Source organism: Aethalodelphis obliquidens, unplaced genomic scaffold (assembly GCF_003676395.1).
Source record: "Aethalodelphis obliquidens isolate GAN/ISIS:26980383/991018 unplaced genomic scaffold, ASM367639v1 scaffold19, whole genome shotgun sequence".
NCBI lineage: Eukaryota > Metazoa > Chordata > Mammalia > Artiodactyla > Delphinidae > Aethalodelphis > Aethalodelphis obliquidens.
Window position 1 is genome coordinate 13,041,963 of NW_020837963.1, and position 24,711 is coordinate 13,066,673.

Sequence of the window (24,711 nt, forward strand, 5' to 3'; positions counted from 1 at the left end):
ATGAAAAGTTGGCCAGAAAAGGAAAAGCAATCATAGTATACAACATGGTCAACCAAAGTAATGATTTAACTAAGCTGGAAAGAGGGGGAGAAGAGAGGCATGCACATGAATGGTGGGACAGGGAGAGGAAGAAGCGCAATCTTCTGCAGAAGAGCAGTAGAGAGTGTCTAAAACCGAAAAATCGATAAAGTAATAGAAGCATGTTTTTCTTCATGACATGGAAGTAAATGCCTAAAGAGTAAGTTAAAATTTTGAGCACCACCATTTCTGTGAGCCAGGGTGCTACACTGTATTATATTTTGACGCCAGAAACCAGCATCTTTGAACTGCAGAGTACACCAATGTTTTTTCAAAGATAATATTCTTCATCTTATCAAGTTAGTAGTAATCTATGAGGTAGAAGGAAACTTTTCAGCATAAGAAACGGAATCATTGAATTGACCAGCAATTAGCAAATACTATGAATGACAGCATTTGTACATCATAATATCTTTTTTCCTTAGAAGGACTGAATGAGATAATAGGATTCTAAGTTTAAAGGAATTCAAGCTTTGGTGTTTCAAACTTCATTCTGTCACTTTTAACAGTGCATCTTCAGGCATGTTTTTTAACTTTTCTCAACCATTACCTCAGGGGTAATAGGGCTATTATCCATATATAGGGATTATAGGGCTATAATTATAATTTATATGTTGTATAAATTTATAATTTATATAATTATCACAAGAGGTTATTGTGGGGATTAAAGCACGTGACAGTACATGGCTGACACAAACCAGTACTCCATTATTGGCAGCTACCATCATTTTGAGAATTTCCAAGTATGACTTGAAAGCTAACGAGTGCACAGGTGTAGCGTTTTTGTGGCCACTGGCAATATTGGACAGTCTCAACCTTGCCCCAGTGTTCCCATTTTAACATAGAGATTGGGAACAATTTCAAAAGAGATTTAATGTGAGATGAATGAGGACCTACAGTCATGATGATGAGAGGCTTAAGGCTGGCTTTAGAAGAGGGAGGTAGCTACTCAGTGACAGTCACACTAAGTCTGCCACAGCCTCAGCTGGGCGGGCTTTTAAAAAGCATCCTGGGGGCTTCCCTGGTGGCGCAGTGGTTGAGAGTCCGCCTGCCGATGCAGGGGACACGGGTTCGTGCCCCGGTCCGGGAAGATCCCACATGCCGCGGAGCGGCTGGGCCCGTGAGCCATGGCCGCTGAGCCTGTGTGTCCGGAGCCTGTGCTCCGCAACGGGAGAGGCCACAACAGTGAGAGGGCCGTGAACCACAAAAAAAAAAAAAAGGCATCCTGGGCCCAGCCCTGAAATCCGGATTCTGTTGGTCTGGGATGAGGCCCGGGTGACTCCAATGCGTAGGAAGGTTGCTTATGACAGAATCTCATTGCTCTATACACTAAACAAGAAATTTTTAGGAAATGCTAGAGGCAGCCATGTGTGGGGAGCTGGGTGGGTGGAAACGGCTGTAGGACATTGACAAAGTCAGTACTGAAGTCATTTGAATTGCTACAGTATTAGCCTCCCATCTGTCTCCAAAGCAGGTCAGCTACACAAGTACCAAAGGCGAAGGGGGCTGCTGGCGTGAGGATCACGTATTAGGAAGAAGTTTCAGGCAGGAAAGGGCCGTGAGATGAGTCCCACGAGAGCAGGAACTCAGAACCGGGTGTCTGTGAGGTGGACACTGGGCAGGGATATGGGATGGGCTTGTGACGCTTAGATTACAGGGACAACCAGAGAAAAGGGAATGTGAGTCTACGTGCGTGAGGTGCGCTGCTCGGGTTCTTGGTGTGACGTCACCACAATCTTGACTCCGTTATCCCCACCTAATCCCACAGCTCTCCCTCAGTATTTAAAACTTTTAGCCCATTTATACAATTAAAATCTAATCTAACTGAGCCTAACCTCGTCACCTAAATTCTGATCAAATGAACTGCCTAGTTGCATCCAGTTAGAGCTCATTCCCATTCTTACATGTATTTTTCATTTAAAGATAGAGGCCAAATATACTACAAATGCCCCATTTCCATCTGTCATTTTACTTAACTGCAAAATAAGATATAATCTAATGTGTCCAAAATTAATACAAAAAGGATGATAAAAATGATGTAACTAGGACCCACATCTAATTTTTAAAAACCACTCCTTTTCATTACCATGTACTTTTACTAATACCTACCAAATTCAGGAATATCTAATTTCACATATACAAATCATGAAAAATAAAGATTTAAAAAATGCAAAAGGCATGAACTAATTAATGTGAAACAGCGACAATCAGCTTAAAAAAAATTAAGTTAGCAAAGAGTTTTTACGTGTATCCATTTATTGATTGCTGGGAATACAGCTCATTGAGGATACATGACATGCATTTTTGGGGAAAATTAACCAAATCTGAAATGAAGCCATTCAATAAGCCTGCAAGTTAATAAGTTAGCATAGATTAGACCTAAAGACACAGTGTGGGGTGACTCCAACAGCCATGCAGGGCTGTCATGAAGATTCCAGCTGCAAATACTTTTGGAACTTATTTATTTACTTCTAAAAAATAAACTTATTTTTGGCTGCATTGGGTCTTCGTTGTTGCGCGTGGGCTTTCTCTGGTTGCAGGGCACGGGCTTCTCATTGCAGTGGCTTCTCTTGCTGCAGAGCACGGGCTCTAGGCACGAGGGCTTCAGTAGTTGTGGCTCACGGGCTCCAGAGTGCAGGCTCAGTAGTTGTGGCACATGGGCTTAGTTGCTCTGCGGCATGTGGGATCTTCCTGGACCAGGGGTCGAACCCGTGTCCCCTGCATTGGCAGGCAGATACTCAACCACTGTGCCACCAGGGAAGCCCTAATTACTTAGGAGCTGCCAGGGAAGAGTGAAGATCTCCCTGCCTCTTTAGTTTGAACTAATGCTAGGAAGAATGCTGTTCACTGAGGTGCCAAAAAACAAAAACAAAAAACTTGCTCTTACTTCAAACTGTTTAAGGCCACTACACTTTTACAAATTCTTCCAAATAAATTCGTATGCTTTAGAATTATATAAGCAGCTATCAGATTTAGAAAAGATTAACAACTGAGGCAAAAGACTATTCATTTCATTCCTGTATCTACTGCTGATTTATACTCTGTTCTAATACTAGCAGATTTTTACAGCATATTGTCAATTTTTCCCCACGGTGTGTGTTTTCACTCACTGATACAATAAAATGATATAAATTAAAGAATTCCAGTTACAATTATAAGGACAGAAAGATTAAGTTACTGGAATGTCTCAGACTGTACGTTAAAACTAATCATGTATGTGGTATATATGACACAAAGGTTATAACCTAAAATTGGATAAAATGCTGAAATATACTCATGACGGCAGTTACATGCCACATATTTTCCCCCAAACTTTGTAATGGGTTTTTTTCTTAAAATGACACCATCAATGTCACTTGATATTCAAATGATTTGGATTGCTTTTCACGGTAGCAGGAATAAAAAACAAAAAAAGAAAACAGAAATGGATATACCCCAGTGGAATAAAAAAGGGAAGATTTTGGCTGTTTTATTTTTTTTTAAAGAGGCCGCCTGTTCCTTCCATGAACCGTGTTCTTTGCTTAAATCTCCAGGAGGAATCGGTTATGGCTTGCAGCGCTGGACAAATCGAGGGTATAAGCACACATCTCGGATGTGGTATCTATCCAGAATCCAGGTTAAGAATCGTTCCAAGCCCAGGCCATAGCCTCCATGTGGACATGTGCCATATTTTCTCTGTTTAAAAATGGAGAGAGAGAGAGAGGGAGAGCGATAGAAAGGAATAAATGCTCAGTTTAAAATTTTGTCCAGAGTCTCCCTGGCAGTCCAGTGGTTAGGACTCTGCGCATTCACTGCCATGGCCCCAGGTTCAGTCCCTGGTCGGGGAACTAAGATCCCGCAAGCTGCACAGCATGGCCAAAAAAGAAAATTAAAAAAATAAATTTTGTATGAAATAGTTAAAATTTTCTACTGTAAAATGAGTCAGCTTATTGTGGTTAAGAATTCAACCCCTTACAGCTGATTCACTTTGCTGTACAGCAGAAACTAACACAACATTGTAAAGCGACTATACGCCAATAAAAATTAATTGAAAACAACAACAAACAAAACAACAAAAAGAATTCAACCCTTAATCTATACTCCTTCATGGACCACATGTGAAAAAATAATTTGGTATGAAAAATGAACCAAGGATTTGCCACCCTGGAAAGAAGAGATTTCAAACTTTTAAATTAAGTTAATGTCTCTGTTTATCAGAAGAAAATGAAAGACTAGATACTGGTAGCATCTAATGACATTTTAAAAAATTCAGTAGCTACAAGCAAGGCCAGGAGTTAATAGGTTTTCAAATTAAGTTAACATATTATTGGCCAAAGACAAAACTAGCAGTATTCCCATGCCACATTATTATAACCATGAAACTGAATATAGCTCATTCAAATTTCAAAGTATCACCCTGAATACTTCCCTTTTAAAAGTTTCAATTTATACAGAACTATTACAGTGAAGAAAATTTAAAGTGATTAACAAAATTTCTTTTTACCTGATCTGTGTACCAGTAATAGGGAGTGGGGTCAATTCCTTCTCTTTTATAACCTGCCAGTATCTCTTCATTATCCCAGATACGCATCGAGCCTCCCACAATCTCACCGACATTGGGCATCAACACGTCGACCTTTCAAAAATGAGTAAATAAAATGCGGTTACTACTAGGCTCTCAGTCACGGCTTTGCTCTAGAGTTTAAGTGAAAATCATAATTAAGCTCCTATAACTAAAGGAGCACAATGATCACACATAATTCAGATATTATTCAAATTCTATAATTTAACAAGATAGGTTAAACCCAATCAGAGGACAAAAAACACTTCTTTAAGTACTGTAGATTTATAATGAAATATTTGCTGTGAGCTGTATCTTATTCCAGTGGCAGTGCCCGCCCCTTTAAAAAGCAAAATCTCTAATACTATTTGAATCCCAAACTGACAGATTCGGTAAGGCGGGAATCCTCGGGACATCGCTGCATATAGAAGGACTTGATCTCCACAGGAAATCGACACAGCAAGATGGGCTCATTAATGGTGTCTGTCATCAGTCTCTCAGGAGCTTCTGGGATATCCTGAGGTTAAACAAGACTTCATTAACATTTACAACTCGAAAGGCAACGAGACAGAAGCAGCTCTTTGACCCAGTAGCAGCCCTTCATCTTATTCATGCAACGGAGTCCAGAATACACACCCACCCATAACCCATAACCACGTGGGTGTTAGGGACAATTTCTGCAAAATGAACTGTAAATAGATCTGTCTCCTCCTGCACTATATCTGTGCCATATTGCTTGAGGAACGAAAACACACACACAAAACAAACAACCTCCCAGATACTGCTCAGTTTTTTTTTTTTCTTCCAGTGTTCAGTTTTATCTAGGTCTGAAGCAAATGCAGTCCACTCAGTCCCACAAGGCATAAGATCATCGGTGAATGCTCCACAACTTCAGTGATCTACACAGAGTACGTTATTAATAACACCAATCTTTAAACTCTCCTGTTCTCTCTGCTTCTTTCCTGTTACAATAAATCTGCATGCCTTCAGTGGCAGTAAGGCACAGTCATAAGGCAAATAACCAGTGTCAAGTTTGTAAGTGTAACCACACCTGGAGCAGTTAGCCAAGACAGGTTAGATGATGATGAATCAAGTTAATCTGCTTCCCTCTCAAACATCCTTCAGTAAACCACACATAAATTCAAGTTAAAACTGAAAACTCTTGTCCCAGTAAAAACAGATTGAGAGAATTGGACAAGACTCATTGATTTGTTTAATGTAAGAAACTGAGAAGGAGCTTAGCCATCACCTGGCACAGCTGTTTTCAAGCTCTCATCCCTGGAGCCCTGCGTCGTCTAAAGTCTAGAGAGGAAACGGGAGGTGAGTGGGAGAGCTCTGGTCTCTCTGCCTGTAACCGCTTTACATATTAGAGTCCTGCATACAATTGAACTGGGGGAAAGGGGTCGTACTGCACATTCCGAAAAGTTTGAAGACCTCTTCTCTACTCTAGCGCCCTCATGTGTATGGGATGATACTGACACAAAGAGGAAACGCTGACACACATGGAGGACTTCCTGCACCTCGGCCCTAAGCATTTAGCTCACTAAGTTCTCATAACTTTGCAAGGTGGACGTTACCTCCAAGGCAGAGATAGGCAACCAGAGAGCGGGGTCGCTGGCCTTAAGTTAACCAGCAATAAGGACAGAGGTGGGAGCAAAGCCCACCTGGGGGGCTTCTTACTCCAAAGCTTGTGCTCTTTCCGCTCAATCACACTACTCTGCTGAGTGCTGGGCGATAACAGTTCTCAGGTTTTCAGCACAGAATTTGGTTATTATACATCATCAACTGAATTCATGATACGATAAAAGTAATTTACATAGACCCAGTACACTGTCTGTCCTCTGTAAATTCTTTCTAAAAACGAAAGAAAACTCTAGTTAGCAGCTATTACTCACATTTCATCTGTAAAACAGATTTGCAAATACTATGTAAAGAGTGGTTAAATGCACAGGGAAGAGGGCTTAGAATAATGTTAACAATCTATACCCCCAAAACATGCTGGGAGGGTGGTCCTGGGCAAGACAGACATGCTCAGTGTATCTGGGGCACCGGGCCGCCTTCCCCAACAAAGCCTCCTCTCTTGGTTTTGCATTTTAATCAGTGGTGATTTTCTTCTTTGAATTGCCTCCAGGTGAAGGAGTTATAATTCACTGTTTTGGGGGGAGGAATCCTTTTTGAAAGAGCCAGATGGTTTCTCTAGAAAACCAAAACTAATGTATACACACACCAACACCCTGCATGTGATTTCAAAGTTTATAACTTTCTTAAGCATCCTGCCAGTCTAGAGAATTATAGCTAGAGCTGGTAAGTCAAGACCACAGAGTGATCATGGAAGAGGAAAGAGATAAAGGATGGGATGTGAAGGAAGGCTACAAACTTGCTAATATTTACTGAACACTACAGAAAAGGCACTGCTCTAAGGTCTACTCTACCTCTACTAAGCCATGGATCCTCAGACAACCCCAAGAAGGAGGGTCCGTGGTTATCATTTATTTGACAACAGCAGATGCCGTCTGTATTACTCGTTAATTAACCCGAAGTAGCAATCCACTTAAGCACAAGGCTACCTTTGAAACAAATACATACCTCTCCAAATTCATAGAAAGTTCCATCTTCTTTCTTTATATTGTGTTCTTTTAACCATACAATAGCATCTGAATAGTTCATCCGTTTGAAAGGCCGTTTGGGGGGCTTGAAGTTCTACAGCAGAAAGGAGAAATACAGTGTATGTAAAGAAACCATTCACACTAACGTTTCCATTTTAAGAAACACTATTTATCATTATTATAAAATGTTATTTCAGACTTAAAAACAATGTGGTGAATTCCCTGGCGGTCTAGTGGTTAAGACTCCACACTTTCACTGCTGAGGGCCTGGATTCCATCCCTGGTTGGGGAACTAAGACACGCAAGCCACGTGGCACGGCCAAAAAAAAAAAAAAAAAATTAGTCTGGAAATGAGTGAAGGGAGTCCAAAAGTATAAACTTCCAGTTATAAAATAGGTAAGTTCCATTAACAAGATGTAATGTACAGCATGGTAACTAGAGTTAATAACTCTGTATTGTTTTAGATATATAAAATTATTATGCTGTACACCTAAAACTAATATAACGTTATATATCAATTATACCTATATATATATATTAATCATTTATTTCAAAGCTATTAAATCTATAAAAATCTAAAAAAAATCTATTGAAAAAAACCCAAAAAAAAGACTTCACTGCCTTCCGAAGCAGGATCCTAAGTTTGTGTTTCCACACAATGGCAGACCTACCGGGTTGAGGTCATGCACCACGCTTGCTACGGGTGATTTCAAGACTCTATCGACCACGTCACAGACCAAGTCCTCCAATCGGTTCAGGAGCTCCTCAAAGGTCAGGAAAGGGCACTCTGCTTCCACGTGAGTGTATCTGAGGAACAAGACAGTAGCTCAGAGCCTCTCTTCTTTTCACAAAGTTTCTCTTAAGCAAGGGTTTTAATGCTGGGAAACTGTCCAGAAAGGGAAAACTCCCACCCTGCTAATCAACTCCCAACTCTCCAGAGTAGTTTTAGCCCACCCACCTTCCTTTCCACCTTAATAGTCACTTCTTGTTTATTCCTCAACACATAAAGGATCAAGACAAAGTGAATGAACAGACCTTAGTGAGTTATGGCCTAAGAGGCAAAACTTCTTAGACAGTTTCCATTAATTTATTCAACTGCCCTTCATATAGCCTCTTAATACATCAGAGGTTTTTACACAGACATCATTTACCTACACCAAGATTGCTTCTCTAAACATATTTTCTTAAAAAAAAAAAAAAAATTTTTTTTAAATAAAAACAAAATGACAATTATGTACTCAGCCAGGTGCCTTCGTGTTCTGGATTGTTCTGCCCTGTATGACTGTGCGATACAAAAAACATCTCCCAGAGCTGGAATGCACGTCTCCAGGTACAGCTGAGAGGACTGAGTCAGATACGCCTCTTCCCCAAAATAGTCCAGCTTGAAGAGTGTGGCACCGCCTTCCACTTGTGTTTGCACTAACGTTGGAGGACTGATCTATTCAGGCGGAAAGGAGTAAATAGAGGCCTTCTGTGAGCACCACTGTTTAAGTTCAAAACTGCCAAGAGGCCCTGTTTGCAAAGGATGATGAACGCGTACTTACTTCGCAGTACCCCCTATCGAAGAAGTGATCTCTAAAGCACCTGGTGACCACAGAACGCGCTTTTAGGATCTTGGACATGTTTTCTCCCCGGATCACCATGTGTCTGTTGTTGAGCTGGACGTCAACGTCAGACTCCTCGTTGATTAAGTTATCCGCGCCTCCAGCGGGCGCCAACCCGATCAATTCCCAGAAGTCGCAATTCAGCTCGTGGCCCCCTGGAGCCTGCATTTTTTAAAGAGGGGTCGGGAGGGAGAAGGAAACAGAAAATTCACAGTAGGAAAGATTCTAATTTATATAAAAGTTTTTAGTGAGCTCATATTTCTAAGAACCTTATCATTATTAGCCTACCCTTCTAAAAACGAAGACCCGATAATTGAATTTCATATTTATTTAATATTTCTTTCAGACTAAACACACGTACACAATTTTTAAAAAATTGAAAAGCACAAACCAGAAAATAAGATAAACTATAATCCCACGACTTGGAGTAACCACTAACTATTGTCAACATTTTGGTATATCTTTCTAGCCTTTGCCCAATAATTTAAAAGTAACATAATACACACATTGAAAAACTCCTTAAATACAAAGGTTTTACTAAAAGGTGTTTCTCTTTGGAATATATATATATATATATATATATATATATATATATATATAGTAAAAATTCAAATTCTCCCTAATAATTCCATTGAAAGCATTACATTTTAGAAACCACACAGTATGAAATATATAGCTATCTTGGTACCAAACACTGGACAGCAAGTAATATCACAAAAACCATTCCATTTTGCAATCACATTACTTTCAAGGAAAATTCAGTAAACTTGAACGAGATATTCACTCTTAACATAGGTTCCTCACATAGACTCTGGGAGACTCTTTTATCAGTATTTCTAGTCTATCAGGAGGACACTATGGGCTCCCTCTGGTGGTTGATATGTCACGTTTGTTTGTTTTCTTTCCCAACAAACAAATATAACCACAACTGCTACTTGGTCAATAATTACCAACAAGTAACTCTAACTGGTATAGGTTACATGCCTGTTGGCTGGGGAACAAACAACTCTCTATCAAGCCTAGCTTTAAGTTTTTTAAAAAGAGGCTTTCAAGTTCTATTTTAAAAGTTTCAGATTTATTTTATTTATTAAATATTTATTCGGCTGCGCCGGGTCTTCGTTGCAGCATGCGGGATCTAGTTCCCTAACCAGGGATCGAACCTGGGCCTCCTGCATTGGGAGCGAGGAGTCCTGACCACTGGACCACCAGGGAAATCCCCAAAGTTTCAGCTTTAGATCACTGTTCTTTCCTGAAAAACTTTTGGTAGACTAAATTTTCATTTCCACTTAGCTGAAAAATTATTCACACACACACAGCAAATTGTTCTCACCCATGAAGTTTATTCAGGGATTCTTTAGGTTGAAAATCCCTGAGATCGTTACAAGAGCACACAAGCTGTACAGTATAAATATCTCACCAGGAAAGGAAAAGGCATCCTAAATTTAGCAAGGGCATCACATTTGTCTAGTTATATGCCAAATACCAAAAGTATCAATACAAATAAAGACACTGGAAAACAAACAAGTACACAACTCTTCTCTTAGTGAGGAACTCAACGCACTCACCTGCTTGCCCTTTGGGGTAAGATTTAGCATTCCATACACTGCGACACTACTCTCAGTGGACAAGACTACTCCATTGTAACACTGACACTGTAAGAAGATCAAGTTCAAATTCAGTTACTCACATTTACATTTAAAATAGTCTACCATATAGAAAGCAAAGGGAATTACTTACAAACAAGTTCTCTCGTCCAAAACTAGTAAAATAAGACAGCCATCAAACATTCATCTATATACAGATACACACATATATATGTAAATACATACTTTACACACATGCACATGCATAAATAACACTAGTCCATATCTCTCAAAAGTATCTCGAAAGTTTGTTTCTCTTTTTCTTTAAAATTTAGACTATTAAAATAATACAGGGAGTTCACTTAGACTATGATAATCAATACTGGCTAAAATCATTAGGAGAAAAGTGATGGAAAACTTTATAAAGGAGGGATCAGGCCATCAACATCTGAACGCACTAATCATAAAGACAATCAGAATTATGTGCTTCATGATGTGATGTCATTGGAAGAATACAGCTTTGTCCATGAAGTAGTTATATCAAGAAGCAGCAGCAGAACCTGAATCTGACCAGAGCTAACCTCCAGCTTCTAAGAAATACAAAGGATAGAGGAACATGTTAAAATACACCTTATGATGCAATCAACCAAATCCAGAATGTGAGAAGTCCCACAGGACCAATGACCAGACTTTTTCCAATAAATGGCAAGGGGGAGTGGGGTGGAGAAAAGAGAATGAAAAGGGAGATCTGTTATAGATTAAGAGTGATTTCAGAGACATATCAACTAAATGCAACATGTAGATCTTGTCTGGATCCTCATTCAAACCAACCAACTGTAAAAAAGACATCATGAATCAATTGGGAGAATCTGGCTGGATATTCAGGAGTTGTGCTAATTTTGGGGGTGTGTGATAATGGTAGTGTGGTTATATTAAAAATATTTGTTCTTGGTGATGCATATGCAAGTATGTTTATATGAAATATGATGTCTGGGAGGTAAAAGGGGGGAGCAGTAAACCAGAACTGGCCAAATATTAATCATTACTCGTTACGGACTTAACGTGTATCTGCTGCAAATTCGTATGTCGAAACCCTTCTCTGCTCTCTGCTATGTGAGGATGAGCACACAACGGGAAGTGGGTAGTCTGCAGCCCAGAAAAGGGCCCTCACCAGAACTTGACCATGCCGGCACCCTGATATGCACTTCCAGCCACTAGAACCATGAGGAATAAACTTCTGTTGTTCACAAGCCACCCAGTTTATGGTACTTAGTTACAGCAGCTCAACTAAGATGTTACTGAAGCTGAGTGATGAGCATGTGAGGTTTCTTCCTACTGTTCCATTTTTGAGATGTTGGAAATTTCCCACAATAACAGTTAAAATAAGCATAGACTCTAAGATTCCCAAAACTAACAATAAAGTAACCTATTGAAAAAAACTGACTTTTCATCGTAAATATGAAAATATTTACCAAATCATCTGACAAGACACACTGGAGATAACCCGTACCATCCCGCAACACCAGAAACATTAAATTCTTTCCTAAAAAACGGGAAAGAGAAGTTTAGCTAGATTGTTAGAGAGGCACTTGGAAGCACTTTCTCATAACTTATTCTTATGTAAAGGAACCTCCAAGGTTAAATGTTGAAAGTTCAAACCTCCCACACGGCCCCATTCCTCTGAAGGGTTCACCAGTAATATCACTACTCAGTATCTGGAAAGTATTTTGCCTTCTTCATGTTTCAAACCCTTCATACTTTTAAACCCTATGTGAGCCTCCTGACCCACACGATCACGGGAAAGCAAGACAGTAAGTATGTGAGTCGAGGGATTAAGTCTTATTCACCGTTGACTCCCCTGCAATACCTAGCAAAGCGCATTCAGCGGGGGGTGATATATACTGCCGCACAGAAGCACTCTTGGTTTTTTATGCCCCCTTTCTTTTTGCGAAGGACTTGACAACCACTTACAATAAAAGACATGTAGTAAAATAATAAAAGCAGAAAGAGAAAGCAAAACATCACGACCAAGTACAAACATACTAATTATAAAAATCAACATCACTGCCATCAGTAAGTTTCAGATTTGGTTCTGCACTTCCGGTAATATACCCCCTGCTTTCCTTAAAGAATTCAATTAAATTAGACAATATTTCCTGGATACCTCCTGATCACTGTGACTGCTTACAGTTAAGTACCATTTAAATAATTTTTAAACTTTCAATTGTCATATTAAATAAGAACCAAGTTAGGATACAAATTAGTACTTCCTTTAAAAAGCTAGCACTCTCAAACAAAAATATCCCCAAGTAAATGGTTTTTTTTTAATGTTCTTCATCATCTAAGAGCAGGGATATTGAAAATTAAAGAGAGAAAAGGACAGCTATGCCAGTTACCTTGCCTACGCAGCCTGTGGACCCAGCCAAATACCTTTACTCTTTGGCCTCTATATCCTTCTAATTCACGAATCTTCACCTGTCAAGTTAAAATAAAAAGCATTTGACCCAGCATGTCATTTATCACATACCGACTTTGTCACGAATATTAGATAGATGGCAGAAAAGTGTTAAAAATTCACAAGTGGTGTAAAACTTCTGACAGTCACTCTACTACAGGTCAGAGCCAAAAAATTTCACCACACTGGAGGGGTTAAAAAAAAAAAAAATCCAAGTCTTCTTTCTCTTAGTGCAAAACTGTCAGCGAAACAATCAGAACTTCAGATACTGTTATATAAAATCAATGAATTCACAATAGCAACAAGCCTAGTCCACGCAGAGCCCTCTCCCTGACCTCACCATCCCTCCCACCACCCTGGGTGGTGGAAGCTACTGAGGCTGGCTTTTCCTCTGAGGGATGGAGGAGAGAGGGGAGGGGAGGAAGGGGTTGCAGGGTGTGGCCAAGAAAACAGCTTCCTCACTGAGGAAGCAAGAAAACAATGGCAATCCAGCAGCAGTAAGAACCGTTCGAATTCTAACCATGTCCATTCACAGTCCAGCATTCTGGTCTAGAAAGAATACAGACATAATCAAATTTCAAAAACTTTTTCTTTATTTAAGAAATCATGAAAATCTTGGATTTCAACCTCTTCTTTTTACTGTGAGGAAACTGACACCCAGGGGAGGGTAAAATCACTGTCTGAGCCCACACAGCCCGCCCCGCCTGGATGCCAGGGCTGCCAGCTTTTAGTCGGGACAGAATTCGTTCAACACGCAATTACTAAATTCTATCAAAAAAGGAGCCCCGCAAGGACCAGCCTCATAACTCTCAAACATTATTGCGCGCTCTCCCTTTTGAAAGAAAAGAAGGGACAAACAGTGCAAAGGAACAAAGCACGTGGCATGCCCCTCAGACACAGAAATAATAGTTTGACCCCGTGAGTCCATGATATTTGAAACGATACACATCACACTTACGCAACTTGGCTCTGGAAGACTTGGGTCGTTTTTAATGGTAATCTTCTTTGCTTCTTCCAGGTTCTTCTCTCTTCGTAAAGTGTCTTCTGCCTAGTTTTAAGAACCAGGCAATTTGTTAACATGGCTTCTGGTGTCCCAACTTGAAAAATGTTCACAGAGCAAATCTACTGCTCACCTCTTTCTTTTCCCGGGATTCACTCTTCATCTGTTCTCTGTGCCACAGTTTTCTAATGTTCTTCATCTGTGATTTAGAAATAACATCCCACCTCTGGAGGGATAAACAGATATTTAATGTTTTCAAGACCACTGTATTCTAACGAAGGTTTCTTCACAAAATCTAATTCTGTAAAGCTTTGGGTTCACCCTACCTCGTTTTCTTTTTGTGAATCTACGTAGATGGTAGGAAAGGGTTCTTTTCCAACTGTCATCAAAGCCTTGGGGAGGGAGGGACAAGGAAAAAGGACATTTCTTTAACATTGTACAATGTTTAAAATCAAAATAACACCTGAATTATGAGGTAACTTTGATCACCTAGAAAATAATCGAGAGCCCAGAAGAAAGCATAAGACCCCACCAGCCAAAGGTCAATGTCGACAGAAGGAATGGCAGAACATTCAAAGAACATTCTGCTTAAGGTAGAACGTCCTTTCCCAAACAATTCTAGCAAGTCTGGTTACATAGTATATAGTTTCCCATGTGGACTAGAATCAACAGATTTTAAGTGGCCCTGGGGACCGACAGGAGGTACGCTGACAACAACAGAAGAGACAGCTGATGGCAAAGGCCAACTGCAGGGCACATCCAGACGATTAATCCTCGCGAAGAAACCAGGGAAGTCATTTCTGAAACTCTCTCAAGAGCACAGTGGTTAGGTACACAGAAGGCTAAGTTTCATTTAATTGGAAAAATTCCTGTGTGTAGAATGTATGTACCTCTTTTCACCAATACTGGGACATATCAGACATCAATATTATCATTTAATATATTATAGTTTGTATTCGTTTTTTAAAAAAATAGATAGTTGAAAGTATGTAAAAGATAAGTGTTTTATTAACTGCTTCAAATATTCCTTCAAATTTTCTCCTAAGTTATCATCAACCAAGAAATGCAATGAATGACTGTCTCTCGTGTAAGATCTGAAGCTTATGAAAACTGACCTTTTCTTAAGATCTAGTTTCCAAACCTGAAAAATACTTTTCATCTTGATTTAACACTAGTCTCAACTCAATTATTGCTACAGAGGAGGAGGGAACCTGGATCTTTTGGAAACATCCAGGAGAGTTCAGTTCCTCCTTTTAACAATTAGACTTTGTAAGGATGTTTGTAAATCACTAAGAATTCATTTACTACCTGACAGTCTGTACTGATCCCTCCTTTGTTAATCAGTGATATTGAAAGAGTCAAACTGTGATTCTCCAAATCAGAATGGCACACTTCTGCTAACAGCGACATTTTGCAAACATTCATCTAAACACTACTGTCAGTTCTGGGCAGCCACAGGAATCACCCCAACAATCCAAAATGAGAAAGATTTCCCTCTAAGAGTTAAAAAATTAAGATCCATGGTTGACACACCAAAACATAACCAGAGTATGAGCTACAAGAGGAGAGAATGGTCCCAGGACAGGAACACTTGATGATAACCTAAAATGAATACTGTAACAAAGCTCACAAGAAGGGGGATTGGCCAGACACAGATACACAGAAAGAAGTGTCAGGGCAGTGCGCTTCCTGGTGCTGTCCTGGGAGAGGGCTTTAATCAACTTCCTTATGTAGCAGCTGTAGCCATTCCAGTCTACAGGCAAGCCCACGGCTACCTGCAGAGGGATGTCTTCTTGGCCCACACCGTAACCCAATGCCATCAGGTACCTACTCAATGCTGAGTCGAAGCTCTTGAAGAACCCATCTGAACTGTATTTGGCTTTCCATGTAAGTCTGCTTAAAGAGAATACGCTAAACTCATAGGAGGATTCTACACCCTGAGAAACAATAATATATTGTTAAATTAGCATCCTGGCTTTAGGCTCCAGACTCCTGAGTTCATGAGTGTCTGCTCTGTTCTTGGTACTGATATAAATCACGTCTTTGAGTCTCAAGGCTCAAGATCACATTTGGATTCGAGTGGTAAATTCACCGAGAGAACTCTTAGGAGTCAGTTTGGAAGAAACATGAGCATAAACTCAGATGACTAAGGGAAGATGATTTTTAGTTCTACAAGAATTAAAAAACTGGCCAACTGACTCATTGGAGAGAAAAATTCTGAGATGCGATGCCGTATGGTAAGAAAAGAAGATACCTATTAAAAATGTTCAAGGGGAGGGCTTCCCTGGTGGCACAGTGGTTGAGAGTCCACCTGCCGATGCAGGGGACACGGGTTCGTGCCCCGGTCTGGGAAGATCCCACATGCCGCGGAGCGGCTGTGCCCGTGAGCCATGGCCACTGAGCCTGCGTGTCAGGAGCCTGTGCTCCACAACGGGATAGGCCATAGCAGTGAGAGGCCCGCGTACCACAAAAAAAAAAAAAAAAAAAAAAATGTTCAAGAGGAATTCCCTGACTGTCCAGTGGTTAGGACTTGGCGCTTTTGCTGACAAGGGCCCAGGTTCAATCCCTAGTCGGAGAACTAAAGATCCCACAAGCCTTGAGGCGCGGCCAAAAAAAAAAAAAAAGTTTAGACGTAGATCATCTAATACCCTTAAAGCTACATATCTGTATATACCCCTTACTTGCCCTTTTCAGAAAGTTCTCTTCAAACCTAGTGCTTTAAATAAAACTCCTGACAAGTCACAGAATAACTGACATGAGTCATTAATAAATGCAAAGTCGTTTTCCTAATGAGAAAGAGGCACTACCTTAAGGCCTGTTTTAAAAGGTTTCTCCTTGGTTCCATCACCAGTAGCATCACTTCCCTCTCGGTCTGAGACATACAGCTCTGCTGTTTCACAAAAAGAGAATAAGTTACTCACTTGGCCAATAATTATCAGTCACCTCATACTGCAGCTAGTTTATCCATTCTTTATCTTTGTAAACAGAACAAGCATCTGATTGGTAAAAATTATCAAGGTCCGAAAGAAATTATATCATAATTATTTTCCCACTCCCTATCCAAGGACATCCATCCCATAAAAAGGGATTAGTTAAATTTAGCTTTCAAAAGGAACTTTGATCATTTTCATTTGTGGTACTGCTTCTATCTACTCGAATCCCCAACAACAAAGCAATGGCTTTTCAGTTGGCCAGACCAAACTGGAAGCTTGGATGTTGTGCCTTAAAAGCCAGAGTGACCCTGGAGAATTCACTTAACCTTTCTGGGCTTGTTTCTGAGCCTATAAAATGAGGAAAACAATACCCATCTTGAAGTACTGAGGATGAAATATATAAATCAGATATGCTGGTGCTAGAGCACAGAAATCAAATAAATACCGGTTTGCTCTGGTCTTTAAAGGAAACCAAAGCTCTGAGGTTAAACAAACTGAAGGCCTCACAAGGAGTAAGCGAGCAGAGACATCAATCCAGGTCTCCTAAATCTCTTCCTTTTCCTACTGCACCAGATGGTCTCCCAGGAAATCTCAATATAAGTGAGGATATGTGAAAAAGAATTCGCATTCTTAAGTCCTTTCCTGCCAGTCACTTGGAAGAGTCACATTTGGGGTCTGCCCTGAGGTCTGGCCATGCCTCGCTCTGCCTACGTCTCAGCTGAATCACGGGATTTCTCGCAGCGGGGCCGGGCCGGGAGCGGCCGCCACCCCAGCCGGGGCACCCAGAGCTCTAGGGAAGCCGGGCCTGCTCGGCGAGCGCGGATCCAGGGTGGGTCCTAGCCCCTCCTCTCTCCCACCATTCACGTAAACAGCGGCGGGGCGCCCAGTCTGCGCCAGGCACCAGGGTAAGAGCTGTATTTGGCCGGAACAAGGCTGCTGCCCCAAGCAGGAGCGCCGCGCCGCGCCACTTACACACCCCGGGGTCCCCGAGCCTCACTCACCTAGCACCATCCCCGCGGTCGCCCTGGTCACCTCCAAGGACATCACCTCCAACACGCCGCCGCCTTATCACCCGCAAAGTGCACCTGCGGCTTCCTCAACTCGGAGGTTGGTTGCATCAGATAATGTCGTGCAGAAGTCGTCGCAGTAAGTCACCCGAGCGTCGCGGCTCCATTGGTTACAGGAGGTTACGGAGCGTGGGCGAGCGGCGCCGCAGCCGCCATCTTTGGTCCGGGCCTAAGCAACTTCCGGGTGTGGCTCCGCCCCGCTCCCCTCGCTCCCTCTCGGTGAGCTGGGGGCTCCCGGGGGCACCACCGGGGGCTCCCGGGGGCACCACCTGGGACTCCTTGGCTCCCTGAAATCCGGGTGGCGCTGCAGTCCTGATCCCCCCGGCCTGCGTCTCCCCAACTTTCCCGCTGAATCTTCCAGTTCCGCGCCACCCTCCACCTCCCGTTGTGGGCACAGTAGGGCCCTTCCGGAAACCGGATCCTGGATTGCGTTCCATATCCCCAGATAGTGGAATGCTTGTGGAATTAACGTCGTCATCAAATACATTGAGCTCCAGCCACAAGCTGGGGTTGGAGGTAAGGGTCAGGGACAGAGCTAAGGGTAGTCCTGTCTCCCATTCACTAATTGCTTTGAAATATGAAGATGTTTTTTTTTTTTTTTTTTTTATGAAGATGTTTTAACTTTCTAACTTCAATGAACGAATGAATGTATTTCTGTATTTGTCACTCGGACTATAGGGTGTGTTTTTATTTTAAGTTACAAGAGTCACTATTACGGAGGCCGTGATAACGTTGTGAAAAGAACTAGGGCTTCGAACCTGGTTGGAATTCTGGTTCTGCCTTTTGCTGTGTGCCGTGGGATAAATGAGCTAACCCGTCTGAGCTTCAATTTCCCTATTTGTGAAGGTTGATTAAGTTCACTGCCCAGCAGTCGTAGGTACTAAGTAAAGGGTAGGTAACGTCATCATTCTCAACTTAGTGGAATACCAGAGTTTGTCCCTGAATCAAAGGAAAACAAACTCTTGTTATGAAAGAAACTCTAAAAATAACTCTGTGCATAGGTTCCGAGTCTATCAAAAATATGAACCAGATACTTTTCTTGAAGAATATTTCCCCCAGTTTCATGGACTTTCCCCTTTTCCTCTTTGCTGAATGGTTTCTCTTTGCTCATGTGTTAGTTATTTATTGCTGCAAGGCAAATTCATTACCTCACATAGTTTCTGAGGGTCAGGCATTCGGGAGTAGCGGAGCCAGGGGTTCTGACACAGGGTCTTTCCGGAATCAAGCTGTGGGCAGGGGCTGCAGTCACCTGATGCCTTGACTAGGTGAGGATCTGCTGCCAGGCGCACACATGGCTCTTGGCAGAAGGCTGTGGTTTCACGTCAGGTGGGCTCTCCAGAGGGCTGCCAGTGACGGGGCAGCTGAGTTCCCACAGAAGCAAGTGATGAGAGAGAGAGAGAGAGAGAGAGAGAGAGAGAGAGAGAGAGAGAGAGACTGAGACTGTATTGCCTATGTTGTATAATAGATTACCCCCAAACTCCAAGGAACAGTCGTTTTCTCACCAGGAATCTGGGCAAGGCCTAGGTGGGACCTCAGGTTCTGCGTCTCTCAAAAGACTGCAATCGAGGTGTCAGCTGGGGCTAATTTAAGATTTTTTTTTAGCAGTTTGTTTTGAAAGTTGTATGTAAGATTACTCAAAAATACAGAATGCTTCACGCATTTGTGTGCCATCTTTGCATGGGGGCCATGCTAATCTCTGTATCCTTCCACTTTTAGTATATGAGCTGCTGAAGTGAGCACAGGCTAAGATTTGTAAATCTTACCTGGGTGATGCTTTCCCACACACTCCTGTGGGTGTCGGCAGGATTCAGTTCCTCACAGGCTGTTGGACTGAGGGCCTCAGTTCTTCGCTGGCTCTTGGCCAGAGGTCTCCCTCAGCTCCTTGCCACGTGGGCCTTTCCGGTGGGCCGCTTGCTTCATCAGAGCAAGCGAGCAGGAAGGAGAGCAGGCAGGCAAGATGGAAGCCACGGTCCTTTGTATCCCATCACTTTTGCCATATTCTGTTCATTAGATTCGAGTCACTTGGTCCAGCCTACACTCAAAGAAAGGGTTTTATACCAGGGCACGAATACCAGGTGGCAGGGATCATGGGGCCATCTTAGGAAGCTCTCTGCCACAACAACTAAACCCCGAGCTGCAGTGCCTTTTCATAACCTAACCAATGAATGACATTTCATCATTTCCGCTATATGTTATTGGTCACACAGACCATCCCTAGTATAATATGGGAGAGGACTACATGGGGGGTGAATTCCAGGGGGTGGAGGTCACTGGGGGCCATACTAGAGGCTGACACCACAGCCCAACCAATGAATTTCTCCCCTTCATCCAGCTTTGAGCCCCCAGAGGCTGGCTTATGTGGACACATCAGTGGGCTCTCTGGCTTCTGGTCAGATGCAGCCAATGGGGAGCACCGGCAAGGATGGAGTGAAGTAGGGGTACATATTCCCCTAGCTCCCTCATTGCAGGCTGGCTGCACCTTCAACTGAAGGCCACAGGACCTGTCAGGTGGCACTAACAGTCATCTGAACTACCCTTCATGAATTTAGTTTCACCTGATCCATAAAATTGGATGTACACAGAAACATTCCACTGTAAAGAGGAAAGTGGGTCTACAGGACTGGGCCTGAAAATGACAGATTCCCGTAACACCTGCTTCGACCACTCCTCAACCCACACGTACAGACTCAGGGGATCCCCGTGTCCGGTCCGTGACACCTGCATAATGTGCTGGCATGAGCCAGACGTGAGCAGCTATTGTATTACAGCCTCACTTGGGTGCAGCTCTGAAAAGACAGTGGCGAAGGGAAATCATCTCAGATGCTAGAACGTTGAGTGGATGACTGGTTTTCCACTTCTTACATGAGTGGGGATGGCCTGAGGGACTGATGGACACTGGCTAAAGGGTTGCCCAGTTGATCAGAGACTTGGAAAGAACAAGATTAGAGATTAGGGATGGCAGTCTGGTGGGGAAGTATGTGGATGAATTTTTCTGCATGGGCCCAGAATGTGAAGATATCTTGCCCTGTGTAAATACCCAGGAGAAGGCATTCAGTATAGAGGAGATCTTTGTAAACTGTGGATGTTGGCCTTTCCCACTCACACCCCCACCCCCAGCCCAAGACCCCCAGTGCTTGTTCAAAGAAACCATATACAAAGTCGCCGTAGTAACAGGATGGAGGCTATGCATGGGTTCAACGGCATGGGCTGCCCTTCATCAAGGCTGATCTGGCTGCCTGACTACCACTGCGGAGGACCCAGCCTGACAACAGCAGAAGCCAGCTTTGAGGACCTGATAGGACACTAATCTTTGGGGGGACCAGGTGTCCAGCTGGTGGCTGGTGGGTTACATTCAACTCCTGGAGGAGGCAGCAATATGCCTGTCAACTGTAGAGTGGTTGTCCACATGCGGCTGTACCCTCCCTGCCTGCCGCCCTGGCATCTGCGGACTTAGAGAATGCTATGTCCATCTCCGCAGTACACAGCATCTTCTCTAACCAGGGAACACATTTTCAATGAAGGAAGTGTGACAGTGGGCGCATAACTGTGGAGTTCACTGTGTAATCATGTGCTTTGTGTCAAATTAGATTATTGCTTAAAATATTCACACATGCTTCCCTTTTCTATGTGAGAGAAATGTACTTTGCTGCTTCATTCATGTTGGGCTTGGCCATGTGGATTTTCTCTGACCATGGGAGGTGGGCAGATGTGATGCAAGCAAAGGTTTAAACTGTACTTGTACAGTTGAGTTTGTTTTCTTGCTCCTCCCATCATGAGAAGAGTGAACCCCAAGTGGCCCACTGGTCCAAGGAAGGTGATAGAAATGTGACCTGGACCCAGTCTGCAGCTTGGAGCCAAGCCCATCGGAACCCAGCCCACACCAGCTTGACTCCTAGATGCATGAGTGAGAATAAATGATTGTGTTTTGCCTCTGAGTTTTGGAGCAGTTACACAGCTTTATTGTGGCAATAGTAGACTGATACATGCCCCATTACCCAGAAGCATCTGGCTTAAAAGAGAGCTGTATAGCCTACTGGGAGGCAGTTACGACACCCTGCGAGGTGTGATAGACAGTGTTGGGTGCAATCTCCCCCATAGTGGAATGCATATTATTATTTTTTTGTATGTTTGTTGGTTTCAAACAATTCTCCAGGTATTTTCGTTTCTGTGAAGGAGTTGAAATGTGTGACCCACACTGAGGCCAGTAGGCAGAAATCTTTACTGTTCTTTGCGCAAGGGAAGGACAACCTCTCCTAACACCAGTGAGGACCACAGGAAATGGAAGTGGGAGAAGGGAACACAGCTCCAGGGCTACTGCAGGCCAGCCCCTCTGCCCACTACCCTCAGCCTCTACCCCCAGTAATAAAAACAAAGTGGTCGGGTCGCACCTCCTCTTTCCCAGGGCGGTTCTCTCCTCATTTACCCACAGCCGGCATTGAACTTGCCTCTGCTCTGTGTCTGGTAGGTGGCCCATACATGTCACCACCGGATTGTAGGTAAGAGGCCATCCTGGCATCCTTCCAGAGCACTTAGCACAGAGCCTTGCTCTCAGTAAGTGATTGGTATCATTCTGTTGGGGGGACAATCTCGTTTAGTCCAGCCTCCCTCCGGAAGCAGAACTTCCCTTACAGCATCGCGGAAGGGGTCACTTCCAAGAACAAACTGAAGTTTGACGGTGCTCATGAGTGCATGAATAAATGAATGAATTCAGTGAATGGCATTGCTCTTTTCTCCTCATCTGACTGTGGCCTGCTGGGAGCACCCTCGTCTAGCGGTCCTCGATGTTTCGGCCCTACGCCCAGTCAGGGTTGTTCTAGTCTCTCGGCGGACGTCCCCTTCGCTCAAGCGAAGTCGCGGTCCTAACACTGTAATGGCCCCCGAGGGCCACCGTAGCTGGCCGCCGACTTGCGCTTAAAGCCCTCGCTGGCGGCGGCGCCATTTTGTCTCCGGGCACTTCCGCGTGTGCGCACCTGGTCCTGCTTTTCCGGCTGCGCGCGCATCTCTCAGTTGTGGGCAGGCCGGACCTCGAGCGATGCTTTCAGCGCTTCATCTCCGAGCAAACTCACAGGCGTCTTTAGAGCTTTCTCAGGCACTCAGTTATTTGCTCCTCAAAACAGTTTCGGAGAGAGAAGAGGCAGAAATCACTGTAAGCGCCTCTCAGGCACCTTTCCCCATCCCGGGGCCGGGAACGGGGGTGGGGGGGTGGGTGCTGGGAGGAGAGGCCTAGTGTTTGCTTCATTAGCAAATTGGTCAAGCAATCAAAAAAAAAAAATCTCAGTAATATTTAAAACCGGTTTGAAGTTGCAGACAAAAAGTGGGTTATCATTACGGTGAAACTATTAATTTAAGGAACTGAAAACGTAACTTGTAGAGTTAAGTGTAAACACTTAGGTTTGCTTGTTAATTTATTTCAGTGATTCTCAGGCTCCTTCATGTTCGTCAGCTGCTAGCTTTATCTATAATTTCTCCCTTAAAAAGTGAGTGAAGTTGTTTTAAAGTCCTGCTGTCCTTTAAGGAGGGTAAATAATGGGGCTCTGAAGCCAGATACCCTAGGACACAGGGCTCTTACGTTCTGCCTCGGCGACCCTGGTCGGGTTCCTTAACCTCTCTGAGCCACGGGATTTTCGACTGTAAAATGCTAATCATCCTCTGGAAAGGTTGCCTTTGTGAGATTGATATGAGGTTAAGTTATACAGAAATGCTTAGTGTGTGCTTGGCATCTAGGGAGCCTTCTGAATTAGGGCACAAATGATATCGATAGTTAATCATGGTTCTTTTGTTCCACGATCCTGCATAATCACACTTTCAAGCCTTCAAGCTGCTGAGGGCTTCTGGTGGGCCCGCCCCATCCCCTGCCCCGCCCTCCTTCGCCCCCAGTGAATTCAAAGTATCTCAGACCCTGGAGATCCTTTCCACTGCCCCACTTCTCAGGAAATGACCCATCTCTTGCTTCAGGCCATTAAATAGGAGCCTTCTGAAGGTCTTTCCTCAAAACTCAAACTTTTCAGCCTCAACACCCATCCTTACCTTCTAGTACCATGTAAGTACAGTTGACCCTTGAACAACACGAGTTTGAACTGATAGCTGGATTTTTTTCAATTAATAGATACTGCAGTACTACACACCTGAGGTTAGTTGAATCTGCAGATGGTTGATTATAAGGTTGTATTTGGATTTTCTGCCGAGTGGGTGCTCCTGACACACCTCCCCCTCCCCAACCAATGTGTTCAGGGCTCAGCTGCGGTATCATCCCTCCTGTGTTCTGGATCCTCCTTAGTTCTGCATTCTAATTTCTACACTTCAACCAGGGCCAACACTTAGAAACATAAATCCCATCATTTCATTTTCCAGCTCCCCCTGCAGGTTCACCGGGCTGCGTGTGCTCTGGCTGCTTGTTGCTTTCTGAAAGCACAATTCACAGTAGCCAGGGGTAGTTTCTTTGAATTGTCCTGGGTACAGTGTGGGATTTGGGGTAGCCTTAAAGAAAGGTGAAGGCAGAGTTAAATGAAAGGAGCTGGGGAAGCTTTCAAAGCAGAGTGAATTGTGTTCGCTGAAAGCAATGAGGGAGACCTTCTCCAGGTGATTTTGAAGAGCAATCATGGTATCAGTTTAGCAGGAGTTGAGGCTTCTAGAGGCCCAGCTAATGATATCTTGGTTTATGGGGTGTTTTGTTGTTGTTTGCTGTTGGAGCAGATCAAAGTGAAGGTATTTTCACCCAAAGCCACAAAATCCTAAGAAATATCCCAGTCTTGGATAAACCCAGTAAACTGAAAAGAGCTCTTCTGGTCCACATTTACTCAAGGTGTTTACAATGGTGAAATTCTGATGCAAATTTTCCCAAAACT

General features: G+C 43.1%; 1 protein-coding gene, 1 long non-coding RNA gene and 1 other non-coding gene across 6 annotated transcripts in view; 1 reads left to right on the forward strand and 2 right to left on the reverse strand.

Annotated features, from left to right (window-relative positions):
• Positions 1-3,230: 3,230 nt before the first annotated feature.
• On the reverse strand, positions 3,231-17,964 carry NARS1 (asparaginyl-tRNA synthetase 1). Of its 4 annotated transcripts, none has more exons than XM_027118606.1 (15): positions 17,801-17,964; positions 16,674-16,756; positions 14,193-14,258; positions 14,000-14,092; positions 13,825-13,914; positions 12,808-12,886; positions 11,884-11,954; positions 10,394-10,480; positions 8,769-8,990; positions 8,463-8,662; positions 7,896-8,031; positions 7,205-7,318; positions 5,004-5,135; positions 4,562-4,693; positions 3,231-3,753 (listed from the first exon to the last, which is right to left on the reverse strand). In XM_027118606.1, the coding sequence occupies exons 1-15, from the start codon at positions 17,841-17,843 to the stop codon at positions 3,622-3,624; spliced, it is 1,680 nt and encodes a 559-aa protein (XP_026974407.1). In that variant the 5' UTR covers positions 17,844-17,964; the 3' UTR covers positions 3,231-3,621. The 4 variants fall into 4 exon arrangements, with proteins under 4 accessions (XP_026974407.1, XP_026974408.1, XP_026974409.1 ...); XM_027118607.1 differs by having other exon boundaries at positions 16,674-16,753; positions 17,801-17,943; XM_027118608.1 differs by lacking the exon at positions 16,674-16,756 and having other exon boundaries at positions 17,801-17,893.
• A 132-nt stretch (positions 17,965-18,096) lies between these two features.
• LOC113626783 (uncharacterized) overlaps positions 18,097-24,711 on the forward strand; it is a 48,105-nt gene continuing 41,490 nt past the window's right edge. Inside the window, exons 1-2 of the long non-coding RNA XR_003435270.1 lie at positions 18,097-18,382; positions 19,583-23,012. This is a non-coding gene — a long non-coding RNA (uncharacterized LOC113626783). The remainder of the gene's footprint in view (positions 18,383-19,582; positions 23,013-24,711) is intronic.
• Positions 19,503-19,606, reverse strand: LOC113626899 (U6 spliceosomal RNA). Its single transcript, XR_003435328.1, has one exon. It is a non-coding gene; the product is annotated as a U6 spliceosomal RNA (small nuclear RNA).

Excerpts from the sequence above, each read along its gene's own strand:
- NARS1 (XM_027118606.1), bottom strand. The coding sequence starts at position 17,843 with ATGTCCTTGGAGGTGACCAGGGCGACCGCGGGGATGGTGCTAG. Across the intron at positions 14,259-16,673 it reads CTTTTAAAACAGGCCTTAAG|GCTTTGATGACAGTTGGAAA; the intron begins GTAGTGCCTCTT and ends TCCCTCCCCAAG. Across the intron at positions 13,915-13,999 it reads AATCCCGGGAAAAGAAAGAG|GCAGAAGACACTTTACGAAG; the intron begins GTGAGCAGTAGA and ends TCTTAAAACTAG.